The 27805-nt window shown below is 47.4% G+C and overlaps 5 protein-coding genes across 6 annotated transcripts; 3 read left to right on the forward strand and 2 right to left on the reverse strand.

Moving 5' to 3' along the window:
- Positions 1-953: 953 nt before the first annotated feature.
- LOC117851765 (homeobox-leucine zipper protein HOX2) lies at positions 954-2620 on the forward strand. The gene is made up of 2 exons (XM_034733664.2): positions 954-1659; positions 1771-2620. The coding sequence occupies exons 1-2, from the start codon at positions 1240-1242 to the stop codon at positions 2227-2229; spliced, it is 879 nt and encodes a 292-aa protein (XP_034589555.1). The 5' UTR covers positions 954-1239; the 3' UTR covers positions 2230-2620.
- Positions 2621-3716: 1096 nt separating this feature from the next.
- On the reverse strand, positions 3717-9612 carry LOC117851762 (U-box domain-containing protein 35). The gene is made up of 10 exons (XM_034733661.2): positions 9406-9612; positions 8854-9098; positions 7967-8088; positions 7727-7848; positions 6864-7060; positions 6053-6372; positions 5698-5799; positions 5196-5609; positions 4221-4973; positions 3717-4131 (listed from the first exon to the last, which is right to left on the reverse strand). Exons 2-10 carry the CDS (start codon positions 9047-9049, stop codon positions 3949-3951), a joined length of 2409 nt encoding a protein of 802 aa, XP_034589552.1. The 5' UTR covers positions 9050-9098; positions 9406-9612; the 3' UTR covers positions 3717-3948.
- Positions 9613-10615: 1003 nt separating this feature from the next.
- LOC117851764 (nudix hydrolase 19, chloroplastic) lies at positions 10616-13831 on the forward strand. Its single transcript, XM_034733663.2, has 6 exons — positions 10616-11168; positions 11306-11446; positions 11600-11704; positions 12419-12518; positions 12714-12806; positions 13227-13831. Exons 1-6 carry the CDS (start codon positions 10665-10667, stop codon positions 13490-13492), a joined length of 1209 nt encoding a protein of 402 aa, XP_034589554.1. The 5' UTR covers positions 10616-10664; the 3' UTR covers positions 13493-13831.
- Positions 13832-15768: 1937 nt separating this feature from the next.
- LOC117851763 (hexose carrier protein HEX6) lies at positions 15769-17746 on the forward strand. The gene has a single exon (XM_034733662.2). The coding sequence runs from the start codon at positions 16082-16084 to the stop codon at positions 17669-17671; it is 1590 nt and encodes a 529-aa protein (XP_034589553.1). The 5' UTR covers positions 15769-16081; the 3' UTR covers positions 17672-17746.
- Positions 17747-24980: 7234 nt separating this feature from the next.
- On the reverse strand, positions 24981-27119 carry LOC117853041 (RNA-binding protein involved in heterochromatin assembly dri1). 2 transcript variants are annotated; one of them, XM_034735394.2, is made up of 4 exons: positions 27014-27119; positions 25895-26266; positions 25623-25693; positions 24981-25345 (listed from the first exon to the last, which is right to left on the reverse strand). In XM_034735394.2, the coding sequence occupies exons 2-4, from the start codon at positions 26245-26247 to the stop codon at positions 25332-25334; spliced, it is 438 nt and encodes a 145-aa protein (XP_034591285.1). In that variant the 5' UTR covers positions 26248-26266; positions 27014-27119; the 3' UTR covers positions 24981-25331. The 2 variants fall into 2 exon arrangements, with proteins under 2 accessions (XP_034591285.1, XP_034591283.1); XM_034735392.2 differs by having other exon boundaries at positions 24981-25348.
- Between the last annotated feature and the right edge of the window lie 686 nt (positions 27120-27805).

Raw genomic sequence — 27805 nt, forward strand, 5'->3', positions numbered from 1 at the left:
GTCGTGCGCGCAGGAAAGATCCAATATTCTCGTAGAGGATTCCAAAGCTAGCAGAGAGCCTGTTCCGGCCGTAGCATTCGTTCCTGGCCAGCCGCCACCATACATGCATGCATCATGCATGCGTGCGAATATACTGCTCCGAATTTGCTTGTCGTACTGCCTTCTGACCGACTCGCTCCCTGTCCTGGCTTTTTACATTTAAAGACCGGTCTATAATGGGCCTATTAGGATATCTTTACTAAACTTTAGGGTTAAAAGTTGCTAAACTGTAGTTGCTAAACTTTAGTCATGACCGTTTGGTTTCATGGGCTAAACAACATTTAATAAGGTAGGCAATAACCTATTTGCCCTTAATGAGAGGGGAATATCTAGACAGGCGGGGGGGCAAAGGGTGTCCACCTCACCTTTTAGCAAGGTTTAGCAACCAAAAGATTACTTATAGACTAAAATTTAGCAACCAAAGTTTAGCAAGGAAGTTTGGCAAATTTGGGACTAAATGGGACTACACTCTAGTTGCTAAAGTTTAGCAAGGCAATATATATAACCCGTGCAATTTGTGAGCGTGTTGACGTGCAATCCACACTTGCTAATTCTAAGCTACCTACGACAGCTAGAGATTACCCTAATGCTAATCCTTCAATAAAACCATCCTAGCCGGACCAGACCAACCAAATTAAACAAGGAAAGCGAAGGCACCGGACAGACAGACAGACAGACAGCCGAACGCACGCACGCGCGCGCCAAGTCCCAAGGCGGCTGCTGCTGCTGCTACACGCCTACCCCTACCCCGCACGGACGGACGAGCCGAGGTGAGCCGAGCCAGGGTCCCCGACCGAGCCAAAGAGAGACACAGCTCGGCTTTGGGAGCCGAGGGAGATCGCGCCGGGTCAAAGCGGCCGGAGCAGATCGCGATGATGACCTGAGCGATCCGTCCATCCTCCCTCCCTCCCACCATTAATAATTGCAGGAGAGAGAGAGCTCACAGGTAGCTGAGCGGAGATCCACTCCACCCGCACGGCACAGCTCATCATTTGCATCGCTGCGCTGCGCTGCCCTGCCACCACAGCCACCCGACCTCCCCCGCCCCCGCCTATTTATACGCCTCCTCCTCCACCACCGCATGCCATCGCCATCCTCCAGCGCCTGCTCTCCCGACCCACCTCGCCGCGCCGCGCCATTCCCTCCCACCACTCCGCCGAGGAGACGTATACCCACCTCGTCTGCCAGACGATTAACGATATGATTCCCCAGACCGCTAGCCTCGACCTCGGCCTCAGCCTCGGCCTCGGGCTCACCTCCCAGGGCAGCCTCTCCTCCTCCATCACCACCGCCGGCTCGTCCCCCTGGGCCGCCGCGCTCAGCTCCGTCGTCGCCGCTCAGCCGCACCAGCCGCACCACGCCGCCGCCGCGGCGGCTGTGGATCCCGACAGCGGGGCGATGCGGGCGTCCACGTCGCCCGACAGCGCCGCGGCGCTCTCCAGCGGCACCAGCGGCGGCGGGGACAACAAGAGGGAGCTCGAGCGCACCGGCTCCGGCGGCGTCCGCAGCGACGAGGAGGACGGCGCGGACGGCGCCGGGGGGAGGAAGAAGCTCCGCCTCTCCAAGGACCAGGCCGCCGTGCTCGAGGAGTGCTTCAAGACGCACAGCACGCTCAACCCCGTAAGCACCTTCTCCTTCCTCTTCATCTCCTTCTTCTTCCTTTCTCTCTCGTGATCCATCATGGCGGAAACAAAACAACTGATCAAGATTTCCACCATTTTTTTTCCACAGAAGCAGAAGGTCGCCCTGGCTAACCGGCTGGGCCTCCGGCCGCGGCAGGTGGAGGTGTGGTTCCAGAACCGCCGCGCCCGGACAAAGCTCAAGCAGACGGAGGTCGACTGCGAGTACCTCAAGCGATGGTGCGAGCGCCTCGCCGACGAGAACAAGCGCCTCGAGAAGGAGCTCGCCGACCTCAGGGCGCTCAAGGCCGCGCCCTCGACCGCCGCGCAGCCCGCCTCCTCCCCCGCCGCCACGCTCACAATGTGCCCCTCCTGCCGCCGCGTCGCCGCTAACCACCAGCAACAATGCCACCCCAAATCTAATGCCTCCCCCGCCCCCGCCGCCGCCACCGCCGTCGCCGGCAGCGTGGTGCCCAGCCACTGCCAGTTCTTCCCGGCCGCCGTTGACCGGACAGGACAGAGCACGTGGAACGCCGCCGCCGCGCCGCTCGTCACCAGAGAGCTGTTCTAAGAACGGTGGATCGGATCCATCAATCGATCTCGATCGCCATGGCCGCAGGGTGATGGATCGACCGATGATGGATGATTGATTAGAAGAATGAACACAAGTTCTGATTAGGATCTCGCAGGTGGTGGCCGGAGTAATTAATTAATCAGTTAATCAGGAGAGGAGATTTTCTTTTTTCTTTCCCTTTTTTTTTTCTTTTGGATTAATTCATCAGTTGGGTTTCTGAAAACAACAACGACGACGACGAACGAACAACAAACAAAGATGGCTGTCCGCTTTTTCCTGGACGGCGTGTAAACCAGTTCACCTAATCTGCTGGTTGGTGAAATAACAGCGTGATTGATTGTACTAATTGATTGGTGAAGAAAGTTAATGCAAATCAAATCTTTACTAATTTCTTGCCCAACAAAGCATCACCGGCGGCCATGCTGTCGATCAATCCTCATTCTTCTTCTTCTTCTCTCTCTCTCTCTCTCTCTCTCTCTCTCTCTCTCTCTCTCTCTCTCTCTCTCTCTCTCTCTCTCTCTCTCTCTCTCTCTCTCTCTCTCTCTCTCTCTTGCACTGCTTCAGTGTAATTTGCATACCTGACCTAACATCTTGCTTGCTGTTCTTGAGTCTCAACCAAATCTTACTAGTACAGTGACGCCTGAGACTGAGATTAGGTGACGGTGATGCACGATTCATTAGGCTTGATGAACAGGAAAAGCTGGTAGTAACTGCAGATAAAAATATGAGCAAGTTCATGTTCTTTAATCGAAAGCAAATCTGCAGAGCAGTGACACACAGGTTAAAGTCGCGGTCAGAGCTTTAAGTGGTGTGATTAGACTATGATCCTGCTTGATTGGATTTGGCCCGGGGGGGAGTTCTTTTCAACCGGCAATTGTATCTTTACGCGATCTGCAGGGATCAAAGTTATTTGAAAGCTTGCTTCCAGCTTTTGAGTCCTCCCATGAACAACTTGTGCTTCCAATCAGTGGAAGAGGGAGGGCTGACCTAACGCAGCTACTGTACTCAAGATGCCTAGAGTGCTCAGGAACAGCACTAGAAAGATCCTGTTCAAAACTTGGGAAATACATACTTTCGATCCCTACGAAAATCGAACGGTTTCCTGTTATTCTTGCAAAATTAGTTTTGGTGAAAATCATGGGTTTCAAACAATGCCTACTAACATGTAAAGCTGTTCTTTGAGCCTTCAACCATGCCCATGCAGCTGATTTGTTTACTTTTACCGTCTTCTGAAAAGTTGTTTACTTTACTTTAACCACTGTTCCATTGCTTTAATACTTTGCATCCATATTGAAACTGATGCATGTTGTCATGAAAGGTTCACCTGTCCCCTGAATATTTTCAATATCTACTCCATCTTAGTTGTGCTCCTTTTATGTTGTGCTCCTTCTCAACAACTGGTACCATTACCGAAAGAGGGACAGTCTAACTGAACATGACAACAGTTCCTGTCGAGAAAAAAACAGCGTAAAACAGCAGCAAGATGCACAATTCAAAGCTACTGTCAGAATCAAATGATGAATCATGACAATCCGTATTAACTACAGGCATACAAAAACAGCGAGGTAGCTGTACATATATGCCACCAGACTATTTTTTTACATTTCACTTGAGCTGCATAACCTAAAACCCTTTTCTCAAGACTACTTCCACATAAGATTTTCCAAGGGGAAAAAAATGGCATCTTCATTGTGAGTGAAATCAGCCATTGCTGCATCACTTGCTTTTCGATCTCCAGTCCATGATTGCAGAACGAAGAGAATGATTTGGTATCAGGCCCTTGTTCGGTAAACGCAGATTGGTCATCGGGGACGTGTCGTTCGTACTTAGCCACAACTCAATCGCCTTACGATCATAGGTGTAACCATCTGATGCAACATATGGATCGATCATCACTTCCTGAAACATTAGTGGTGAGAAAACAGCTCAGCAAATCGTCCTATGAAATGTTCACTACAGTTCACAAAGAGAAAATGCTGAGTTCAGACCTGAAGTATGGGGCAAATGAAATGGCTTGGAGGTGCCGTGTGGCCCTTAAGAACAGACTCCCTGGCCTTGGTTGCAACATCCTTCAGTCGCTCCAGTGTCGGAAGAACATGCTCGTTCAAGTCAGGCCGGTCTTTACGCCTCATTTCAGAGCACCTGAGTGCCAGAGCAGCCAATTCTTGTGTCTCATTCAAAGGCCACTGCCCAGCAGTTGCATCCAGGATGTCAGCAAAGCAACCATCCTCTAGTGCGGTCTCCACAACATGCGCAAGGCCCATCGGTGATCTCGCTGTCAGCAACTGCAAGATCACAATGCCTAGTGCATAAACATCGGATTTCATGGATAGTACACCGGTCCTTTGGTACTCTGGATCGATGTAGCACAGCGTGCCCACAGGTGCAGTATTCTTGACCATTGTAGACAGGTACTGGCCCATGCTTGGAAGCAAAGTTGATAGGCCTACATCACCTATCTTGCTAACCAAGTTCCGGTCCAGTAATATGTTTGCGGGTTTCAGATCACGGTGGATGATAGGCTCCGGTTTGGAACTGTGAAGAAACATCAGAGTGGTGGCCACCTCCCAGGTTATTCTGAAACGGTCAAACCAGGTCAATGGCGGTGTATTATTCCTGCGTTGCAGCATGTCATCCAGGCTACCATTTTCCATGTACTCATAAACCAGGCAACCATGTTCAGGGCATGCTCCAAGCATCATCAGCAGGTGAGGATGCCGGATTTTACCAAGGACCTCGAGCTGAAACAAGATGAGTTATTACTGCCTTTAGATTTTGATGTAGTAGTTTTGGTCAGGATGATGAGCGAACATAAATAATCCAAACACTAGTTAACATACAACAAACAACATATGTGATTGCATTAGAAAGTTAGAGGAATGTTCATAAATTGTGTGATAGAAGAAAAGTAGTTTTTACTACTCTTTGTATAAGGTGCACTTTGTCGAGGAAAATGAGAATACCTCCTGCTGTAATTGTTGAGTTCCACAGCCTTCAGGGGAGTTCAATACTTTGACAGCTGCTACTGTATGGTGGAATTTCGCCTTGTAAACGGTGCCATATGATCCCTTGCCGATCATAAGAGCAGAAGAGAACGATGAAGTCGATGCCTGAATCTCCTCCCATGTATACCTATTATAGTCATCAAAACAGCGTCCTGCAATCTTCTTTCCCGTTTCGTTCTCATTAGCTTCCTGGCCACTATAGCTGTGTTTTTCTTCAATTTCACCAGAGCATTGCTTAAACTCAGCTTCTCTCCCGGCTTCGTGTTCTTCCATCTCCTTTTTTCTTACCAATCTTCTTACCCTGTCCTCTGTAAGTTCAGTTTCTTTAAGCTTGATTTCATCCTCAATGTGTTGAGTGCGCAACTTATGCAGCTAATAGGAAAGACGCAACAGGTAAATGTTAGATCATTTATGCTATATATACTTTTGAATACTGCCTACAATGAAGAGATAACATTACTTTTTGAGTGGTGTCAAATGATTCTTGCTGAGCACATTCATGTAGCTTATGAAAATGTTGTAATTTGTCCCTCAACCTTTCAATCTGAAGCCTGAGATCATCCTGCTTAGCACGAGTTGTTCACAAACATTAGTTTCTTTTAATGTGGTACTCCCTCCGTCCCAAATTACAATTCATTTTAGTTTTTCTAGATGCATAACTTTTGCTACGTATCTAGACATACATATATCTAGGTCCATAGCAAAAGCTATGTATCTAGAAAAACCAGACCGAATAGTAATTTGGGACGGAGGGAGTATGTTACTAATCTTTTGAAGGAAGCAATTTACTGTGTTCTTTGAAGGTGTGGGAATACCTGATCATTAGAATGATTTACATTTTCTGATATTTCTGAAACTGATGCACGATCAGAGTTATCAGTCAAATTATCTCTGTGGAAGCTCTTGTAGATAGAATTTCCACTGCTACCACTACTGAACTGCATCTCAGATATGATTGAGTGTGAACTCGTCAGGGCTGGGTCATCATTGTTAGAGATCTCGCTCACAACACTGCCTGAAGAGCTAGCTCTCCTATTCGATAAATTGTTTATGATTGCCAATGCTTGATCATGCTGCAATGGCAGGGAAGGTTGGCGGAATGATACATTTGCTGTTCCATACGTATCTCCCCATTCTGCAGTTGGTAGAATCATTAATACACTATATTTTAGAATACAACATTAGTACAATAATATGAATGCAAAGAACAAATGACCAAATGCATTGCTCTTTCTGAAAGTTTTCTTTTACTTCTGATCAAGAAATTTGCTGATCTAGGGTGATTGAAATTCTAGGAATATGATAGACATGTTCATTAAATAAAATTTCATCTTAACTATCAATATTGCGACATTGTGCGAGTCTGTATGTTTAGAGTAAAGTACTTCCAACAGCACCAGAAATTAAATGTTTTGATATCCAAACACCAAACAATACTCAACCTCAAATATGCAGGCAGAGACAAAACTAGAATTTTCTTCATCGACTTAGCTCTATAGAAGATTATAAGTCAAACTCATCATATCCAATTAAGTAGCTGTTAAAACCAACATATTTTTTTTTGGAAAAGGACATGTGCAAACCAATTACTTCACATTAACATCAACTTTTGTACTTGTATATTACCTGAAGGTGTACAGGAGGAAAGACTTCTAGAACTAGGAGAAGAAACAGTTGAAGAAGATATGGATCGAGGTGTTTCAACAATGTCGGATGTAGCTGAGCGTACAAATGATAGTTTGCCTTTCGAAATAACAAATGCTGTACAGAAGCTCGGAATGGACTCAGAAATTTTTGTTGCAGTCTTACTTCCTTTGAGTTTCCTGAAAAGCGATGCATCTTAGAAACACTTAAGACTATCATTTTTATATTGCCATCTACATTTCCTCTAGTCCTTAGTGTTATTTACATGAGGTGTAAGGATTCAGCATTCAGGGTTCAGTTTTATCGCACCACTCTTTTTGGTTGACAGCTATGGTTTAACAATGGCGACAGAAACAAGTCACTGGTACGGTCCTCACATATCTGCCCTATATTACTCTTGCCCTTTAGCTAATTATTTGTTAACTTTGCATTACTTTCTTTGCCAGTTTCTTCAAAAGCCGTGTGACAAGAAACTTGTAAAGAACCCGCAAGTGGTGTAGCCTTAGGCCTTACCCTGATTTGTTCAACTAGCTCATCTATATTAGCATGCGTTTGTTCAGAGATCATGATCACAGGGAACGTCAATGCATCTGTACTAATATTTAAACTTCATACAAGGTTTATCATGGATAGAATATCACGTGTCAAATTTTATCACTGGCCTCGCAACTTTGGATTTGTTCATGCTTGAGTGCCAGATCCTCTTGTTCACGTAATCAAAATCATGCAGCATGACTATAGGACTGATTAACATACATATGTGCTCATCTATAGATTGATCAATAATATGCAGTAAGGTAGACATTCGTTCAAATAAATACTGAACATTAATAGTAAGAACTTACCTTCGGAATATATTCTTTGATGAAGAACCTAAAACTAATTTGCAAATATTGAATTTTCCTATTTCTTCACTTATAGCAGCAGCGACATCATCTGATTCAAGTAAAACAGCTTCCGCTTCTACCTGCTCATCAGATATAGAGTAAAAGTGGAGTAAAATATGCTATTTGATCCATGAGTATACTAAGTAATTCCTAAAAAAACTGCATGTGTGGAATGCATATACAATTTTGCAAGCCAACCTTTTTCTGAGCACACATTTTCTTGAAAGGAAGAAGCATATTACTCGCTTGCCATTCTGCTTCTTTCCTGTATGCAGAAGCTACGTCTTCGCGTACTTGTGAGATTGGGATAAAATTACCCACTAAGAAAAGGAGAAAAGGGAACCAGTTAGTACTCTAATGATTTGGAATTGAAGCAAGAAACAGGTACACTCATAATTACATATTGTTGGCACCTACAAGGCTACAACAAAGGTTCTGGAATCATACAGCCTAATTGTGCAGTGCACCGAGTTCAGTAGCTGGTGCACAGTTGGTGTGGCGTCGCAATAACAAAATTTGTTCATAGCTGGTGCTGATGGCTAGTAGTGGATCTAGTCTCCCTAGTCCCTACCATGCATGAATGGATACCTAATAGATTATGGGTACATCCCTCAATGAAAAGAGGAAAATTGAGTATCCTGTATTAACTAGCCAGTTCATAAGCTATGTTCTCCTTGAGGACTAACACAGAAGGTATTGGCATCGCTATATCTAATCTCCATAACAAATAATAATCTGAAGGTTTATTCTGCTACTTTATCCAATATTGCGACGCAGAGTCCACATTCAGTGCACTGACCTTGTAAAACATTTTAATTAATTCATTTTTCTATTGTCATATTAAATTGGTACCTCCTCCTGTTAGAACATCCTAAATCATAATCCAAATCTCCTCTCAATTTCTCCATTAAAAAAACACATAACGCAGATACTAGAACTTCAGACTAGCATACAAAGTTGAGTTCGCATACAAGAACTGCGTTCTTCTCTGAAAGACTACATGAACTGTTTTCTTTAAGAAGAAGATTACATGAACTGCTACTGCATATATGGAGTTGAAATCAGTGGGGCAGAGGGTAGCTCACTTGGGGTGGGCACCATGGTGATCGCCGGCCGCACGTGCAGGATTCGGAAGAGGACCCTCCCTTCGGGGACGAACTTGTCGAGGGCCCACTTGAGCGCGTGCCTGCTGCTCCTGCTCCCGCTGATCGCCACCGCCACCGTGCTGACGGCGGGGGCCTCCATTTCCCCCATCTCGCCGGCGTCCTCCTCGATCTCCATCCTCCCCCCTTGTCTCTCCTCTCCCTGTATCACTTCCTCTCCCTAGGCACTGTTACAGAGGACCAGAAGAAGAAGAAGAAGAAATCAGTTTCCTCCCTGCCTTCAGTCAGTGCATCGTATCTGGCTCATCCCCAAATCAATTATTCCGAAAAACACGCAAGGAATTGAAAAAAAAACTCAGAAACGGTGGCAACTCCGAGGCGGAGACTGAAGACGACGAGTACAACAACAACGGAAACCGCGGAACAGAGGCTAAGGGAAACGCGAAAAGGCGGCAGCTTTCCGGCGATCTTGGTGTCTCCGATGTACGGGACGACAGAACCTTGAGGCCTGAGAGGGCGGAGGGAGTTACGTACCTCTGAGCCTGAGGAGCCATGGCGAGAATGGCGTCGGGCGGGGTGAGAGCTGAGAGGGAGAGGCAATGAAACCTGCGGCAGAGTCGGTCAAGAGGAGCCAGCGTGGAATCAGGGGAGGGAGTGGCGAGGGAGATCGATGGCGAGTCGGCAGGGCGGATCAGCGGCTAAAGGCAGCCCTGCAGTTAAGTTAGTTGGTAGGAACCGAATAATTACACGCGGAAAAGGAGGTGTCGTGCATGCAGGCGAGACGAGACGAGGCACAAAATTGCTAGGCTCACTGATTAACCAAACAAGATATCTTCTTTTCTTGAAATTTGAAAATGACCTTATATTTATATCGTATTCGTCTTTGTCGTTATGAATTTAAAATATGCTATCTTTGGCGGTCAATTTGCTGAGGGGCTTTGCTTCTGAAGGATTGTCTGAATAATCATGGATCATTATGGTCCTGTTGCATTTTGTTTATCGTTCCATGACTCCTGCGTGAGCACGGCGACGGCAGACATGATTGGCAACTTGCTTAAATTTTATTTCAAAAAAATGCAGGAAGCAGCTGCATTTTTCAACTGACAGCAGCCTGCGGATATTCCAGGAGAGGGGAATTCGGAGTTTCAGGCGACCGCGAAGTCTTCGCGAGGAATGGCCGAATGGGACAGTTACAGTAGGGATTGGTATCAAAATGTTCTCACTGCGAGATTGCTTGGAAGCCTGGGCGAAGGGAGGCCTCGATTTGATGGCAAGGTTTGGCAGGTCGCGGTGGGCAGCGACAGCGATCAATGCCCTCTCGTCCTTGCCCACAGGTGTTTCGTCGTCGTCGACGACGACGACCTGCCGTCAGTACCTGCACCACGTAGACTGACCCGCTGACCGCCGTTCAGCTCGTCGTGGGAACTTATGGGTCTCACAGGATTCCCGCTGTGATAAACTACTGTTTTTTTTTAATAAAAATTATGTAAATTTTATTCGCCAGATGACAAGATTTATCCTCTGGAAATCGGGACAGGTGGGTCGTAACGGGCCGCCAACACGTTCTGGGCCGAAGGAAGCCTTCTAGGCCAGCCAGCCCGACCTTTTCGGTGAGTGTGCGTGGTGGGCTATATGGTTTCCGTTTCAAATGGGCTGATATTTTCCGTCGGCCCATGTAGAATTGATGATGGCAGCGACACACTCCGCTAGTCTAGTGATCCAATCCATCTGGCTACCCACCCACACCCCTCTGCCGGAGGAAAGAGGCTGCAGCTACCAGACACCCACCCGCCATGGCCATCCACCTCCGCGCCCACGCCTTCGCGGCGAACCCGCTGCGGGGCGTCTCGGCCTCCACCACCGCCGTCTCCCCCTCAGCGGCCGTCGAGGCCCTGCGCCCCCTCCTTGACCCCAGCTCCCCCGCCGACGCCGCCAGTCCCCTCCCGCCGCACCTCTCCAAGATCCTCCCTTTCCGCCGGGGCCGCCCGCTCGCGCGCTCCCCGGACCCTCCCGCGCCACCCCCCGCGGCGCCAGCCTGGCGCCTCGCGTGGCTCCCGCCCTCCCGCGTCCCCGGGGTGGCCCCGGACGCCTTCGTCTTCCTGGGCGCGCACGCCGAGGGCGACGGCAAGGAGGCCGCGGCGTACTGGGCCGTCGACGTCAGCGAAGGTGAGGGCCCGAGGGTCGACGGCGGCTCGGGGGACGGGGATGGATCGGCGTTTGTCGACTTGAGGACGCTCATGGTGGCCACGGACTGGAGCGATAAGGACGCCATGGGGGACCTCGCCATCGCTGGGCATGTATGCGCGCTTCTTGGTTCTTCAACTCTTGTTTAATCATTATTACTTGGTTACTCCATTGTTATTTAGAGGCATCCTTTTGGCCTGACGACTCGAAGAACAAGCTTGATCTCATTTCTGAATTCTGATGCGAGCAGGCTCGAGCACTGCTGGAGTGGCACAATACGGCGAAATTTTGTGGAGCTTGTGGGGCAAAGGCGGTCCCTAAAGAAGCTGGAAGGCGTAAGCAGTGCAGCAACGAGTCTTGCAAGAAGAGGATATACCCTCGAGTTGATCCAGTATGACTTGTGCTCTCTTCGTGATAATGTTTGCATCATGGTTTGGCCATTAGGGACTAGCAGTTGTGCTGCTTATCACCATGAATTTATTCTGTAGTAATATTCGCACTAACAGATGGCATTCACTCTTCTCATGTACACGTGGTATTACAGGTTGTGATCATGTTGGTCATCGATAAAGAAAATGACCGTGCACTCTTAAGCCGCCAATCAAGATTTGTGCCTCGTATGTGGAGTTGTCTTGCTGGTTTTATAGAGGTGCAAATAACTGCTTATATATCCTTTCTTATTTTCAGCTGTGTGCAATATCACGTGCCTATTATTATGTGTTTCTTGCATTCTCTATTCTTGTCACGATTTATTCGTGCTTTTTTTTTTCTAAAAATATGTTTAACTCAACAATGCGCTTGTTTACTGTTAAATTGTTCAACTGGCATTCCAATAAGCTCGTGGCATGTTTGGGTTGCCACATTAATCATGCTTACATGAAAATGGTTGAGGCGATTTGTTAAAAAATTGCTTGATAAAATACCCAGATTGAATTTTAATTGCAAGGGGAAAATAACCCTTCAGTCATAGAACATGACTACCGAACTCTACAAACATGAGAACTGAGATGTTGGTTTGGAACTGTCATGCATCGAGTAATTATTTATTACATAATGAGGTGACTTTTAAATATCCAATGTTTCTTACTACAAATATATTTCTGTTTAATGATCTGAACCAGGTAGCTAGGACTGGGTTCAAAAGGTTGGATTTGATACTTTATTCTTAAGCGAACGGCATCACTGCTATAAGCATAAGAGTAGTGATTTTCTATGTAAATCAAATCCATTTCAGAATCTAAAAGGAAACTGATTTTCGCTTATTCTCCCTGCAAGCTATAGTGTGTATTGGAGCCAGCAAGTTCATCATCTTCTTTTCAAAAATCAGAGAAGCTTATTTACACTGCATCTGTTCTGTTAGTAGCCAGGAGAAAGCCTAGAAGAGGCAGTGAGAAGGGAAACATGGGAAGAGACTGGTATTGAAGTTGGTCAAGTCATATATCATAGCTCTCAACCGTGGCCTGGTAATGGTCTTGCCATTGTTTTTTTTGATGAAAATCAGTAGAGGAGAATGCTACTGGAAGTATTTTTATTTTTATAATTATTCTGTCCAAAATACAGGAATATTTACACAGTGGTACAATTACTTAAGTTATCAGTTGCACTGTTTTCTTGTACTATATCCGATTCTGATACTGTTCAACAATGCTGTTTTTCAGTCGGGCCAAATACTATGCCATGTCAACTTATGGTGGGTTTCTTTGCTTATGCTAAATCATTGGAGATTCGTGTGGATAAGCAGGAGCTCGAAGGTAAAACATTATTAGGAAATCAATGTCAATTATTTTCATTGCATTCTGTTAATTCGTTTCCTATTTGCTACCATGACTGATTGGTCTGTCCATTTATCCTGAATTATTTACATAATTTTCTTCATGTGCAATACCATACACTATTGATGCTGAGTAGATTACAACCCTTTCACAACAGTTGCTTATTCCACGTAAACCAGTTGGTTCATGAGTCATGACACTTGAGTACTTGACACACAAGAATATATGCAGATTATAGATTCCAGATATGGAACTTAGTTAAACTAGTATGCTGATTTTCTGTGCTGTTGATCGTTTTTAGGAAAATGAAAACTTTTCCAGATGTTAACCCTTTAATGACTCCAGGCAAACCACAAAGCTTCATCTCTCTCTCAAATTCTACTTTCATCATGCATGTAGATGCCCAGTGGCACAGCCGTGAAGACATCAAGAAAGCTCTGACATTTGCAGAATATGAGAAAGCTCAGAGAACCAACGCTCTAAAGGTCAATCAAATGTGCAAGGGTGCTGAGAAAGGGCAGAGCATCACCGATGACTTCAAGGTAGACAGTGGTGAACCTGTTCCAATGTTTGTCCCTGGACCCTTTGCCATTGCTCATCACCTAATATCGGCATGGGCTTTCGAGGGAGCACCAAAGCTGCCTAGTTCCTTCTCAAATCTATAAGCGTGTACCCTACAATAGGGTTCCTATTGTTCAGATTCATTCGATGGAAGGTGGTATAGTGAATTGGAATCCTTTGAGGCACATGTATCGTGCCTTGCGTCCTTGTGAGTGTAGATGTGGTACTTTTCATAGCCAACTGTAATAAAAGGTCAAGAGGAGTACTAGCTAGGTAAACAGCAGATTTGCCAAAGGATTTGGGCGTCACTGGACATTTATATCCATTGTTTGTCACATTTGGATGGTTTTTGTATTCGGTATATAATGTGCATATATACAGCACAAATACACTTATGTATAGTTATTCAGAGAACTGGAGTGAAGCCTGATTTTCCATCTTTACCTGAGATATTGGATAGTTTATTTGTACATGTACTTTGTAACAGTTGCTCTTGGACAATTGGGTATTCCTTTTTTGCGACTCAATTTGGCTGCCACTTAATATCGCAGGAGAATATGTAGTGCAAACACATGGGTAGATGGAAACGTGAAAACTTACATGGTGGACTGTTGAATTAGAGATGTGCGGCAAGAGATGAAGCAGACGTTCCAGCGGTAGATGTTGCATTAAACACCCTGCCAGGCACGGTTCATTTTGTGATTAGCACCCTGGGCCAAAGAACAGATGTGCCTCCTCCTCCATTTGAATCGATCCCCAAATTTCGAGCTGAGAAAGCTAGGTAGCCATGGCGGGCGGCTGTGAGCTCTATCAATCGACGCATCCTTTGCTGGTATTACAGGTACTTCCTCGAAGCCTCCGCTCAATTTTCTCCTAATTTCTCAGTCCTAACGGCGGACCTCTATTGTCGTGTTTCCCCTAATTTTATCGTATCTACTGATTTTGATTTTGAATCGCACAGCCATGTAATCTGACTGGGCCGTGGATTCCTCTACTGCATGCAGTTAGCAATCCCTCCAGAACGAAGACTTTTGCTTAAAGAGGAATCATGTTGTCAGAATGTGGAAGTAGACGATCAATTATTTCTGCCCCATCTGAGACCCTGCTATGTGTCCATTACGAGTAGATGGCAGATCAGATAGGTGTTGTATTTTCAGATTGAACGTTGGTAGTTGCACATGTAATTGAAGTCGCAGACTAAACGAACCTGCTTAAAAAAATAATCCATGCTAAAATGGAAAAGTATCGCATTTTACCATATGAGTTTGCTCCATGCTTTGGCCCTGATCGCTAAGATGTAAAAGCTAATTGTATTATCTCTATCACATGACACAATTCAATTAAATTCAATGGATCGACAGAAAAAAAAAGCCACACTTGTATCAGATTATTGGCAAAATTTTGCTCGTCCATTTCATGCATGTAAGTTCTTTTGCAAGCACGGTGTATGCTACAGGTGAGCTGATTAGTATGTCTTGATTCCTAAGCAAACAGGCTTGTTATACCATTTGTGTTTCCCCTGCCTCCAACCTTCCTTCAAACAAACAAAGTGCTTCGAAGGAGATGGCTGTCAGACCGCCGGAGAGGAAGGAGATGAGAGAGATGTGCTTCAGCTTCAGCAATAGCTCTCGAGACAGCGAGCTCCTCTCCACTGCCAGAGCCTTCGTCTTCAAAGAATAATCACCTAGCTTATCATATATAATTATCATGAGAACAAAGAAAAATGCATTCAGAGAATAATTGAACAATACTGACTATTGATATCAAATTGGCAAATAGGCACCAGCGCTCATGTCAAAAACTTGTGGTAGTGTGATAAAGTTGTGGTAAAGCAAACCCTTGTCAAAAAAGAACAGCAAGTGTACCTTGTTGTTATCCATTTTTATCTGGAACATCTCCGCACCTGATTGTGGTGCATTGTGTTTGCGGCCATGAGACCCAGTACTAGATGATCAGCCTGCAGAAGATTTGCAAGATTAACATGATGGATGCAAAAAAAAAACCTGAAGAATTAAACAAAAAAGCTATCGATGGTCGAGTTTCCATGTTTGCATGTACTGTTGGGTTTGAACTACATATTTTCCCTAATATCGCAGTGGTGGTAGCTCTAATGCTCTATGGATGTAAAATAACTGGTTTGCTGGTGATGGTTGCAAACACGAGCACCATATAACAATCGATGAACCGACGACACCCACGTCGCCATTCAGAGTTGAATTTCTTCTTTCTTTTCTTTATTTGAACGAGACCAGAGTTAAATTTTGAAGCACGTGATGTGCCCGAATTTCAATTTCCTCTTGGAAAAACATGCATTTCGTGCCCGGTTGCAGCAAGCCAAGCAATAGACCTTGACTTGTCTAGCGCACAAGAACAAGAAGCAATCTGCACCATCAGCGTCCAACTAGTCAACACAAACCTGCAGAAATTCAGTAGCATCCGGATAGCAACAGCCATGGTTGTATCTTCTATACTGATTGAGCGATTGACACCGACGTCGTTCAAATGAGGACGAGGATGGTCTCGCATCGGATCTCCGGCCAGTCAACGAAAACCAGTCGTCAGCCATGAGTGCTACAAGTCACCCTACTGTAAATATTTGATCCTCTATCTGCAGTTCTGCACAGACCACGGCTGCACTTGAGCTCCACTGCGAGTGCGAGCAAGCAGCTCTGATCAGTGATCAGTGATCAGCCATGGCGGTCGTCGCCATCGAGGGCCAGGAGCGCCACTACGGCGGGCGGATCACCGCCTTCGTGGTGCTGTCCTGCATGACCGCCGGCATGGGCGGCGTCATCTTCGGCTACGACATCGGGATCGCGGGCGGCGTGTCGTCGATGGAGCCGTTCCTCCGCAAGTTCTTCCCGGACGTGTACCGGCGGATGCGCGGCGACACGCGGGTGAGCAACTACTGCAAGTTCGACAGCCAGCTGCTGACGGCCTTCACCTCCTCGCTCTACGTCGCCGGCCTGCTCACCACCTTCCTGGCCTCGCGCGTCACGGCGGGCCGCGGCCGCCGCGCGTCCATGGGCCTCGGCGGCGCCGCGTTCCTCGCCGGAGCGGCCGTTGGCGGCGCCTCGGTGAACATCTACATGGTCATCCTGGGCCGGGTGCTCCTCGGCGTCGGGCTCGGGTTCGCCAACCAGGCCGTGCCGCTGTACCTGTCGGAGATGGCGCCGGCGCGGCTCCGCGGCGCGTTCAGCAACGGGTTCCAGCTCAGCGTCGGAATCGGCGCGCTCGCCGCCAACGTCATCAACTTCGGCGCGGAGAAGATCCGCGGCGGGTGGGGGTGGCGCGTGTCGCTGTCGCTCGCCGCCGTGCCCGCCGGGCTCCTCACCCTCGGCGCGCTGTTCCTGCCGGAGACCCCCAACAGCCTCGCGCAGCGGGGGGCGGACCGCCGGGACGTGGCGCGGCTGCTTCAGAGGATCCGCGGCGCCGGCGTCGACGTCGGGGACGAGCTCGAAGACATCGTCGCCGCCAACGCCAACGCCGCCGGGGAGGGCGACGCCAGCGGCCTGCGGCGGCTCCTCTTCGAGCGGCGGTACCGGCCGCAGCTGGTGATGGCCGTGGCGATCCCCTTCTTCCAGCAGGTGACCGGGATCAACGCGATCGCGTTCTACGCGCCGGTGCTGCTGCGCACCATCGGCATGGGCGAGAGCGCGTCGCTGCTGTCGGCGGTGGTCACCGGCGTCGTCGGCGTGGGCGCCACGCTCGCGTCCATGTTGGCCGTCGACCGCTTCGGCCGCCGCACGCTGTTCCTGGCCGGCGGCGCGCAGATGCTGGCGTCGCAGGTGCTGATCGGCGCCATCATGGCGGCGGAGCTCCGCGACGCCGGCGGCGTGGGCAAGGGGTGGGCGGGGGTCCTAATCCTGCTCATCGCCGTGTACGTGGCCGGGTTCGGGTGGTCGTGGGGGCCACTCGGGTGGCTGGTCCCCAGCGAGATCTTCCCGCTGGAGGTGCGCGCGGCGGGGCAGGGCGTGACGGTGGCGGTGAGCTTCGCGTTCACGGTGTTCGTGGCGCAGGCGTTCCTGTCCATGCTGTGCCACATGAGGGCCGGCATCTTCTTCTTCTTCGCCGCGTGGCTCGCCGCCATGACGGCGTTCGTGTACCTCCTCCTGCCGGAGACGAAGGGGGTGCCCATCGAGCAGGTGGCCCGGGTGTGGCGGGAGCACTGGTTCTGGAGCAGGGTCGTCGGGCACGAACCTGACCCGGACGACGCTAAAATCGTGAAGCGCGGCTCTGCGCAAAAGCCGGAGGAATCTGAATTCAGCAAGGGGGGAAGCTAAAATGTAGCCCAAGTGTTTCTATACTCATCAGTATACATTTTAGCCCAAGTTTAATTTATCATTTTCTTCTGCCTCTCTCTTTTTATGCTGAATTTGATCTTGATACAGCTGACGAAATTCAAATGGTAATAGCGGAGAAGCTATGCAAGCTCTAAAATTTTAATTTGTAGGATCGGGATCATATTTCATATCAAAATCTGACCGCGGCCCTCTTCTTCTTCTCTACATTAACGGGCCGTGCTTAGGCCCAGCCTATTCGGCCATGTCATCGTCCTATCCGGTTTTGCTTCCCTCTGCCACATTAGTGCAGTGATGAATCGTGATGTCGTTAGTATCCAATCAATCTTCAACATATTCAAAATTCAGATATCAGAAATTTAGAGTTGATTCAGAGGTGCATCAAGATTCAGTGACCACTTGTAATTTACTCCATCCGTTGGAGCTCAAAAGTGGCACGGTCCGGGATATATGAGGCTAAGATCAAAATTGCTTGGTACTAACTCTTGATATTCTGCAAGTTTGGTTTGAATATGAATTGTGCATGACAAAAGAGTCGTTCTGGATGCTCTGGACTTGATTTTGCTAAAAAGGATGAATCATCACCTGGAACGACACCAAAAATAACAGATACGGTTGATATGACAAAGCCATCCGGTCTGACCAGCCTATTGAAGCGGTCTGACCGGTTATTAATCCTCCAACCAATTCGGCAAACCAGACCGGTCACCCAACCGGTCAGGCCGGTCAGATAAAAGTGCTCAAAATGCAGATTGGACTTCACCATTGCGTAGAGCTCGTCGAGACTATCGAAATGCATATGTGGAACACCTAATTTGGAGTCCGGATGAGAGAGTTATGGCTTCGACAAGATTTAGCCTTGGGTTGACCGGTCAGACCGGTTTGGATGGGCGGTCTGACCGGTCTACCCAGCCTAGTCCGAGTTAGAAGTTGTATTGTGACATGGGATTCATGTAATATTCGATCCTCATTGGGGCAAGACCTCCCCACCCTAATTGAGAGTATCCCAATCGAATCAATCTACAACTTACTTTTGTCTTCTCAACCCTAATACTTTTCCAACCTCCATGTTGTTCATCTACTGTTCTCCACAACCATAGATGGCATTCTAGGCTTGCTAGTCAACGTAGGGTACGCCAGCGACGTCCACGCCCTGACGGGGTCCCTCCCGAGCGAGAGCTTCAACGGCCTTTGCTAGTTTGCTCGTAAACTAGTCGTTCTTCGCCACGTAAGTGCGTTGGTTATCCCTTTGCTGATTTGCTCATAAACCTAGCCGTCCTCCACTACTTAAGTGTGGCGGTTGTCCCCTCGAACGACCGGCTCAAGCTGAACCCTGGGAAACCGGTCTGACCGGGTTGCCAAACCGATCTGACTGGCCTGTGCAGCCGTCGTGCTATTCGGTATGTTCGCGACCCGCACGATCTAGCGTACTCGTGATATGGCCGAAAAAGACGCCAACACCATCCGTAATTTATTTTTGGACAGTTGGATTCCACCGACCGCGTGAGACACGTTGCCAATGCCGTGGACCAGGAATCCAGTGTTAACGAGCGTAGCGTAGGACGACGAGCAGTAATGGACGACCGACTGATGGTCCGCTCGCCGGCCCAGCTGGGTGGTACGCGAGACCGTGAGTTCAGAGAACGGCGGCGTGAATCACAGGTGCTCCAGGCTGACAGCCTCTGAAGCAGCTAGATCCAGAGTGCCATTTGCGTCAGTGACTCGGAGGTCGGACTAGACACACGTACTCCTAGATTTTTCGTATGCGATCAAATCCATGGAATTTCAGAGAGTGACAGTTTCTAGGTCGTTCTTCGGAGTCTGAACCATTCAAAGGCCGGTGTTTAACAGACGACAGGGGGCGTGCCTTTCGCAGCAACAGCGATATGATCTGTAGGCGGCAGAATTATCAAAAATGAGATCTCCATCACGAGGTCAGGTCAGCATCCAAGCCGAGACGCAACAATAATTTGAGGCGACAAACCAGGGCACTGCCTAGAAAAACACTCGCACACAAATGATGCGTCGCCATTTGTCATCTTCTTCTCATGCCATCAGCTTGATTAAAGACAGCTCCCCTTTGCTCCCACACGCGCTCAGCCGCGGCTCCGGATGTTTTGCAAAAACGCCCTCCGGTTTTGCTATACTTGTCTTTCAGTATCGCATTGCAAAATCGTATAATCTAGATGTTCTTCAGCTATTAGCCACTGTCATTGGATGCTACTGTTGTCATTTATGATTAGTTTGTGTGTGAACGTGGAAGGTTTACTGTTTTATGCTGTTTGATGCATTTAAAACGGAAAATACAAATGGTGAACCTCTGTTAGTATGAGGAAAAATTCCCATCTCTACCTGTTGGATGGTTGTTTTAACTGACAGTAAATTTCTTTAAATGTTTGTTGGTGGGTGCAGGTTAAAGACAGAAAATCTGATCTGGCTTTGCTTGAGACACTTGATTCCGGGAAGCCTCTGAATGAAACAGATGCAGATATGGTAGCTTCAATTATTTGCACTCTGATCTTCAGTGTGCCTGAAGAAACAAGATGATCCATGTTTTAATCAATGTCGTTAAATTTTATCTCAGGAAATGCTGTCAGTATCAATTTAACAATTTAACTGATGGTCTTTGTAGAGTTTCTAGGACTAAGGTTCAGATATCCTGGAGTGGTTCACGGATAAGAGAAATTCAGAGTTCGCGGCCTGCTTTGCTTGGTCTATATGCTCCTGAGTTTCAGTCAATATGGTTGTAGTACTAATCTGTATTTGTTAGCCTCAGATTGATGTGTTAAGATGTGGGTTGCATTTCGATTTGTTGGTTATCTTAACGAATATGTGATTATGTGTTGGTCTGATGTGAGTTTGAGATGCCCGACACAACGCTACTGCTATCAAAATTATTATGATTCTTGGATTTGTCTTTGATTGTAGAAAATGAAATGAATTCAGGGATACATGTATTGAGATGTCCATTTGATGAATGACAAAAGCATAGTAGTAAAGAAATAAATATTTGAAGTGTTGGTTGATGCACTATACCCATTCGGATCGCATTTCTATTATTCTTGATAGGGCGAGCATCGCGCGCCAAATGTTCAAGTTATCCATTTATCCAAGCACATACTGTATGCATCAACTGTCGTCAACGACCAGAGATATGCATCGAGGCCCTTTAATTTGTTTAATTTCGTCTTCCTCCCTGTCTGAATGGACGAAGAAAGAAACTAGCTGAAAATATTCAGGGGGAGAAAAAAAAACTGAGCATCCTCGTCAGCACGGTGCAGAGATTGATGAAGCTTGTCTCTCGCCATTGCCCTGGTGGCTGGTGCCTGAATTATTGGGGGAGAAGAGCCATCTGCGTGGTTGATGCCTACGTCTACCTGTCCACGATGGCCAATTAAAACGGCGACCGCGCTCTTCTACCGCGCATGCTATGTCCCCAATCCCATCCGATGTGGCTTGCCAAGCGGCAGGAGCGCTCACTACTGCCTGGTCTACTGATTCAGTGACCGCTTTGGGGTCAGCTACCCTGCCCTGTCGCCTGTCTGCGTGGGGGCAGGGACATCGTCGGCAAGGAAGCATCGAAAGAACTCGCAGTAAAACGCCAAGAGATGAATGGCACCTGTACGTCCCCAGGGCCGGCCATGTGTAGCGTTGCCGGCGGCCAGGGGCAGGGAGGATGGATCCGTCATCCATCCAATCCAAGGCGCGTACGTGCAGGCAGGTAGCACGTCGCCGCAAGCCGCTGCTTTCCCGTTCCGGCGACCAGCAGCAGCAGCAGCAGCATATATGCATATATATAAAAACCTGTCTGCCCTGCCTGTTGATCCCATCCGACGTGGGCTACTCGCTGCGCTCGAGGCCACCGGTGCCCAATCATCACGCTCCCGCCATCATGCCCACAGCCCTCCTCTCCTTGTAGTTCCCATTTCCAACGAGGACGGAGAGAGATCGATCGGTCGGTCGGCGGTTGGAGCTGGGAGCTACCGGGATTCGAGGAGGAAGAAGAAGGAGCAGGAGGAGCAGTGGGTGATGCTGATCCTGGAGCTGGGCATCTGGGTGCTGCCCTTCACGCTGCTGCTGGCGCCGGCGCGCCGGATGGTGCGCCTCGTCGCCGAGCTGCAGCGGATCTTCCTCGCCGTCGCCTGCCGACGGGCGCCGCCGCCCACGCTCGGCGAGGTCTGGAGCCGCCTCGACCGCCTCGACTCCGCCATCGTCGTGCCATGATCAGTAACCGCTCCTGATCCTTCTTCCTCTTCCTCTCCTCTTGTACATGGCGATGATCCGCCGAGCGCCATGAATGCGGTGTTTCTCCCTGGAGAAAGGGCGCTCTGCTCTCTTGCTGTAGATTCTAGTCTCGCCGCCTGTCTAGTGTCTACTCTTCCATTACGGTTTCTGCTTCGCCATGCATGATCCGTGTAAATCTCTGTAATTGCGCGCCCCCAAGAGGATGCGAAATGAATTTCAGTTCAGCAGTGGTAGGTCGATGGACAGGAACAGTTCATCAGAGGGAAATGGATCCTCCTCTGCCAGTCTGTTGTACAGAGTGGACGAGATTGTTAAGACAAAAAAAAATCTCCATTTTCTGTTCTCAGATTGTCCTGTTGATCCATAACTAATTTTGAGCGCATTTTATGTTATATGCGCGGATAATTTGGAACCGAACAGAGGGATTTCTGTCGGGAATTCTCCTCTAGAGACAGGGTGACACGCAAACTGAACATTTTTTTTTCTGAATCGCCACAACTTCAGAAGATGAATGCCAGGTCAACGGATTGATTTGCTTCCTGATACTCTCTGCGTATCCGATCTTCTGACGTTCGCTCTTCTCCCTGCATTAGAGATTCTAAAGATTTCCCACTCTCTCATCAGTATAACAAGCACCAAAAATAAAAAAACATCGCATTATTGATACGCTGACAGGCTCCCCCGAACGTCGGAATCATCCACTTGATATTGGATAGTTTCAAAGATAATTCAGGACAACAGCGCATTGCCTTTAGTTTTTTTTAGTGAGATTCAAGGACAATAATGCATTGGCTACCATGCAGAGTTTTTTCTTTTTGGCTGAAGCTGGATACCAGAAAAAAAGAAGATGAATTGCTGTCACTGGCCCACACCAGAAATATAATCCCAATTGTTCAGCAGCATGCTGGTGCTTTCATTAGAACTTGGAACCACACGGTTGGTGCAGGTTTCCAGTGATAGAAGAAGAACATGGGTAGAAGTGCAGTGGTTGGGCACATAGGTTCCTGAACTTTTGGGTCCGGAGGCCCCTGCAGGAATGACGGTTGGTGCTGGTCTGCCGCTGGACGCTTTGCCTTTCCGTACTTGGACTGATGCTGCAGTGGCGCCAAATTCTCTCTCTTTTCTTTTGAGATGACTGGCGCCAAATTCTTGGCGAACTGGCTTTTGGTGTTGCTTGGTCTGCTGCTCTGGTGTGGAGCCAAGACTCAAGAGTAGCCAAAGAGGTTTGGTAAACCTTTTTTTTTTCTGGTGACGACTCTGGTAATTCAGAGGTTATGTTCTGAACTTCTCTTCTCTTTCTCCCCTTCCTTTTGAAAGATAGAAACTAAGGTCTTGTTTGGCACGGCTCCACTCCTAAACTTCAGCAACTCCATCAAAAAATTCAGCCAAACACCCTAACTCCAAAACTCCATGGAGTTACCAACTCCATGGAGCTGTAGTGCAAATGGAGGTGGAGTTTTGGAGCACCTCTTTTACTGCTCCAGATCTCTTTTGAACCTCCTCGTGGAGGTGGTGGGTAATTACCCACCAATGCCACTGGTTACACAAAAAAACGTTTCATTCTATTCTCCCTTCTATTCTCCCGAGCCCCCCTCGCCGCCAGAGCCCCGCCCGTCGCCGGCCGGCCCCGCCGCCCGTCGCCGTGCCCATCGCCGCCCGCCGCCAGCCGCCCACCCCGCCGCCCATGGAGGGTCTCCCGTGTGCGGCACAGTACAGTGGAAAAAGGGGAAGAAGAAGAAGAAGATGGGATAGAGAGGATGACAAGTGAGGCCTTAATTGGGGAGCAACAATGGCAATCCACACTGAAAATCGATCTTTTTTGGAGCTGAGAGCACCCATTTAGCCAAACACCCCATTTTTGTTCTGGGGTTTTGGAGCAGAGCTGGCTCCATGTGGAGTTCTGGAGTGGAGCAGCTCCACCCGGAATTGGAGCCATGTCAAACAGACCTAAATTTTGGCGAACTTCGCATTTTGAGGAATCCCAGTGATATGGGCCTCGCTTATGGGCCCAACCACTGGAATTAACCCAGTTTATCTCTCTCTCTCTCTCTCTCTCTCTCTCTCTCTCTCTCTCTCTCTCGTGGGCCGGCCCCCTATTCGATGCTGCCGGAGGCCCAGTATCACCTCCTGGCCCAGCAAGTCGCGGCCCGGCAAGCCCCGACCGGCCGTTGCCGCGCTGCAGCGGCGAATCGGCAAGGCTCGCCGTCGGCGGCACGTCGCACGGCGAGGACCGACATGCCACTCTGGTGAAAGTGAAACAATCTGCTCCCAATTCAAAGCGGGCATGGCCGCATGGTGGAGCTCTTGAGCTGCATCTGAAACAATTCGCTCGAACATTCCAACTGACGTTGACGATTCGTAGTGAACTTTTGCCTGAAACGGTGAACCTGAAAGAACTAGTCCGCCACCTTAAAATTGACCTGCGTTTTCTTTCTTGCATCTGTTAGCTGTTGCCATCATTGACGCTGGTGGAACGAAAATGCTTGGAGATCTCAAGAAAAGCCTACACAGGAGCATTCTGTATTCAGGTTAGAAGAGCAGGGGCAGCAGCCCATTTGATGAAGATATTTGGCTTCAGAACCTCTGCCATCTGTCTGCCTTTGATGGCGATCTGCGTGCCATCAAGAAATTGGGAGATGGAATGGACATCGTTCCAGTTGGTCGGCCTGAAACGCACGTTTTTTTTTGCACGTTAGCAGAGGCGTCGCCATGAACTCGAGGTCGAGCACGATGTAGAGGTGGCGGCGAGGATGACGAAGCCTGTCGAGAACGACGCGCCTGAACACATGAATTTTTTTTAAGATAATGAATGAACATTTCTGACTTCAACCTCCTCAAATAGAAGGAACTAGTCCAAGTTGCCAAACGCTACACACCCTTAAGATAAATGTTTACAACGATACAAGCTTTGCATGCATAAACAAGATGATCGTGTCATGATTCATACTAGTGGACCATGCAGCTTCAAATTGTTGAAGCAAAAAACAGGTTTCAAGGCAGCAGAAAAACTGAAAGTAGGGAGACATGCATGCACCAACAGAGTAAATAAGCAAACATTTAGATAATTGTATATATGATGTTTAACATCAATACATAATGCAAGTGCATCAAGCCGCATCATTCAGCAGTCACTGAATCAAAACACACACACACACACACTAAAAAAGATAAGGCAAACAGCAGAGGTAACAATTGAAAAGCTTGGGTACTTCTCCACCCTCGCTCACAGCCGCGCATGCAGCAGTAGTGCAGTACTGGAACTTGGCAATCAACAATATAATCGTGTACGTAGTAAACTCATCCTTCCTCGACGCCTGATGGTGAGTGTGTGACAGCAATCGGTTCCATGCTCGACCAGCTCGTCACATCTCACGGTCTGGGTCACCTCAGTCGTTTCTTAATTCCCGGTGCCTACTACAAAGCAGAACAATTCCTTTTTTAGGACATGGAGCATCGGCAGATCGATCATGGCTTAAAAGACTGATTGAAATGAAAATCTGGATCCATGTATGGATCTGGTAGATATTCATTACAGGATTTTGAGCGCTTTTATTTGGATTTTAACCAAAGATGCATCATGTATATATTCCGATTTGGAGCGCTTTTATTTGTATTTTTAACAAAGATGCATCATGTACATATTCGTCAGAAAAAAACCGTGACAGGAAACGGAAGAAGACGTGTGTACCTGCGTCCCTTGGTGCATTGCACCTGTAGCACTCAGTCCTGCTTGCAAAATTGTGCACGTTGCAACCGGGCCTGGCAAAATTTGATGAGCACAATGAATAACTGCTTGTTTCAAAAACTCATTCAAAACGATTCCATGAGTTCAATCTTTAAACAACGAGGTTGTTTAATTAGCATTATATTCATCATGAAACAAGCATGCATGCCACTGTTTCTTGCCATGCACACAGAGGCACTCATCTGTACTTGAAGCAAACAGGATAGTTAGATCACCTTGTGCATATCCAGTCGCCAGCTTTCCACCCAGCGCGAACTGCGGCGCTGTCACGGCCACGAGCAAAGTCACCCTCAGCACCGGCTGCACCTTGCCCCCCAGGGAAGTCCCTAACAATAGTGCCACACTTGAAGCAGCTGCTGCGGCTGGCAAAGTTATGGTAGCCGCAGCTGCAGTACCAGTCGCCTGGGCGTATGTCGAGGGAGGTCAGGACACCACCAGTGCTGTAGCCGTCACTGAACTGCAAATCAGGGCGTGGATCACGGCAGCGCTGACAGTAGTCACGGCGGCTAAAGTTGAGGTGCTGGCAGTTCTTGCAGTTCCAGTCTCCAGGCTTCCTCTGGATGTTCATTCGCAGTAAACAGCTAGCTCTGCACGCCGTGCATGTGTCAAGATGATGTAGTGATGTGTAGTTGAAAATATAACAAAGCAAAAATATAACAGAATTAAAGATACTAGTTTCTTCAAATTGTATGATAAATGAACAGACATTACAGAAATAACCTTGTTGTGTTGCAATATTACACACACACACATATGAATATATCCAGGCACCTATGCGGTAAGGCCCATGACGCATGACAGTCAAGCTAGATAGAAGCTAGAAGAATGAGACTCTGTACGAAACCCTTTGATTCTTTTAGCTTTTGTTAGATGCTTGTACTACATGCAATCACAAACTAAAAAGAAAGAATATTTTAAGGCAAAACAAGACAGACATGGAGAAAGTGATTAAGCAAAGGCTGCCTTAAATTAGGCCAAGACGGCACTCCAATCAATCATTTGGACATGCAGGTCAATCATTTATAATTTTAAGTTAAGAGTGTCCCAACTGAAAAGGAAGCAAAACACCATGCAAGAGAAGTCTAATTATTCTTATCTATGCCGGAAATTAGTAAACCATCAATTAAATTGCATATATCATGCATGCATCATAGGAAGCAAACTCACCCTTGCAGATAACTAAAATTCAGAGCTCATTTTTAGACCAATTGAACTAAATTTAATAGCAACAAAAATATCTTTTGTTCTTTTGAAGAAGAATGAACAATCAACCAAGCTGTCTGAGTCTAATACAGGGGGCACAAATAACAAAGGGAACAAGAAGCAAAGCATACCCTGTGAACTTGCAAAGCCTCTTCTTTTTCTTGGTCCTAGGGTTTTCAGTTGTTGTGCTGCTTTTGTTGTGTGCTTGCTTGCTGTGTTCATTCCTTGTGGATGGTTCCCCTTTTATAGTGGAGGCACTTCAATAATTGCGAATCCAGGGTTTGCTGTGGAGGCACCGAGATGCTTTGATCTTAGCCTTTCTAACTGAGCTATCCAAATCGAACAAGAGTACGAGACGAAGGCAGAAACAGGAAAGGAAAATATGCAAGAGGAGAAAGATGCTAAAGATAGGAGGATTTCAGTGTTACTGTTACATCTTGGATGTACGCCACGGGATATTAATTACTTCTGAATATGTATTAACAGCTATATAAAATGTACTCAAAAGAAAATAAAATATCACATCCATTTCCATATACTTGGCCATTTTGACTTTTTCGTTCAAACTCTTGAGTATCAATTTTTGACATATACATAGGAAAATGGTTACATAACATTCTTAAAGTACCTTTCATGACAAATCTATCACTAATATTGTTTCCACTCAAATTAATCAAGTATTAAACAAACTGTTATTAGTCAAAGTTCTGAAACGGATGTAGTTGATTCAGTTATCACAATTGAAGTATCGTCATTATGAGATATGGTAAGGAACTATTTGTGATGAGAACATTTAGTAAGTGGTTAGGCAAAACATAAAGCAGTTAAGTAGCTTCATATAACTAAATGCACCCAAAATAGCTTTGCATTGGCATGTATAATCCAGTATAAAGTTGTGAATGAGCACGCAGGGCAAAAACACA

The sequence above is a fragment of the Setaria viridis genome, chromosome 4 (genome assembly GCF_005286985.2).
Source record: "Setaria viridis chromosome 4, Setaria_viridis_v4.0, whole genome shotgun sequence".
NCBI classification, from domain to species: Eukaryota; Viridiplantae; Streptophyta; class Magnoliopsida; order Poales; family Poaceae; genus Setaria; species Setaria viridis.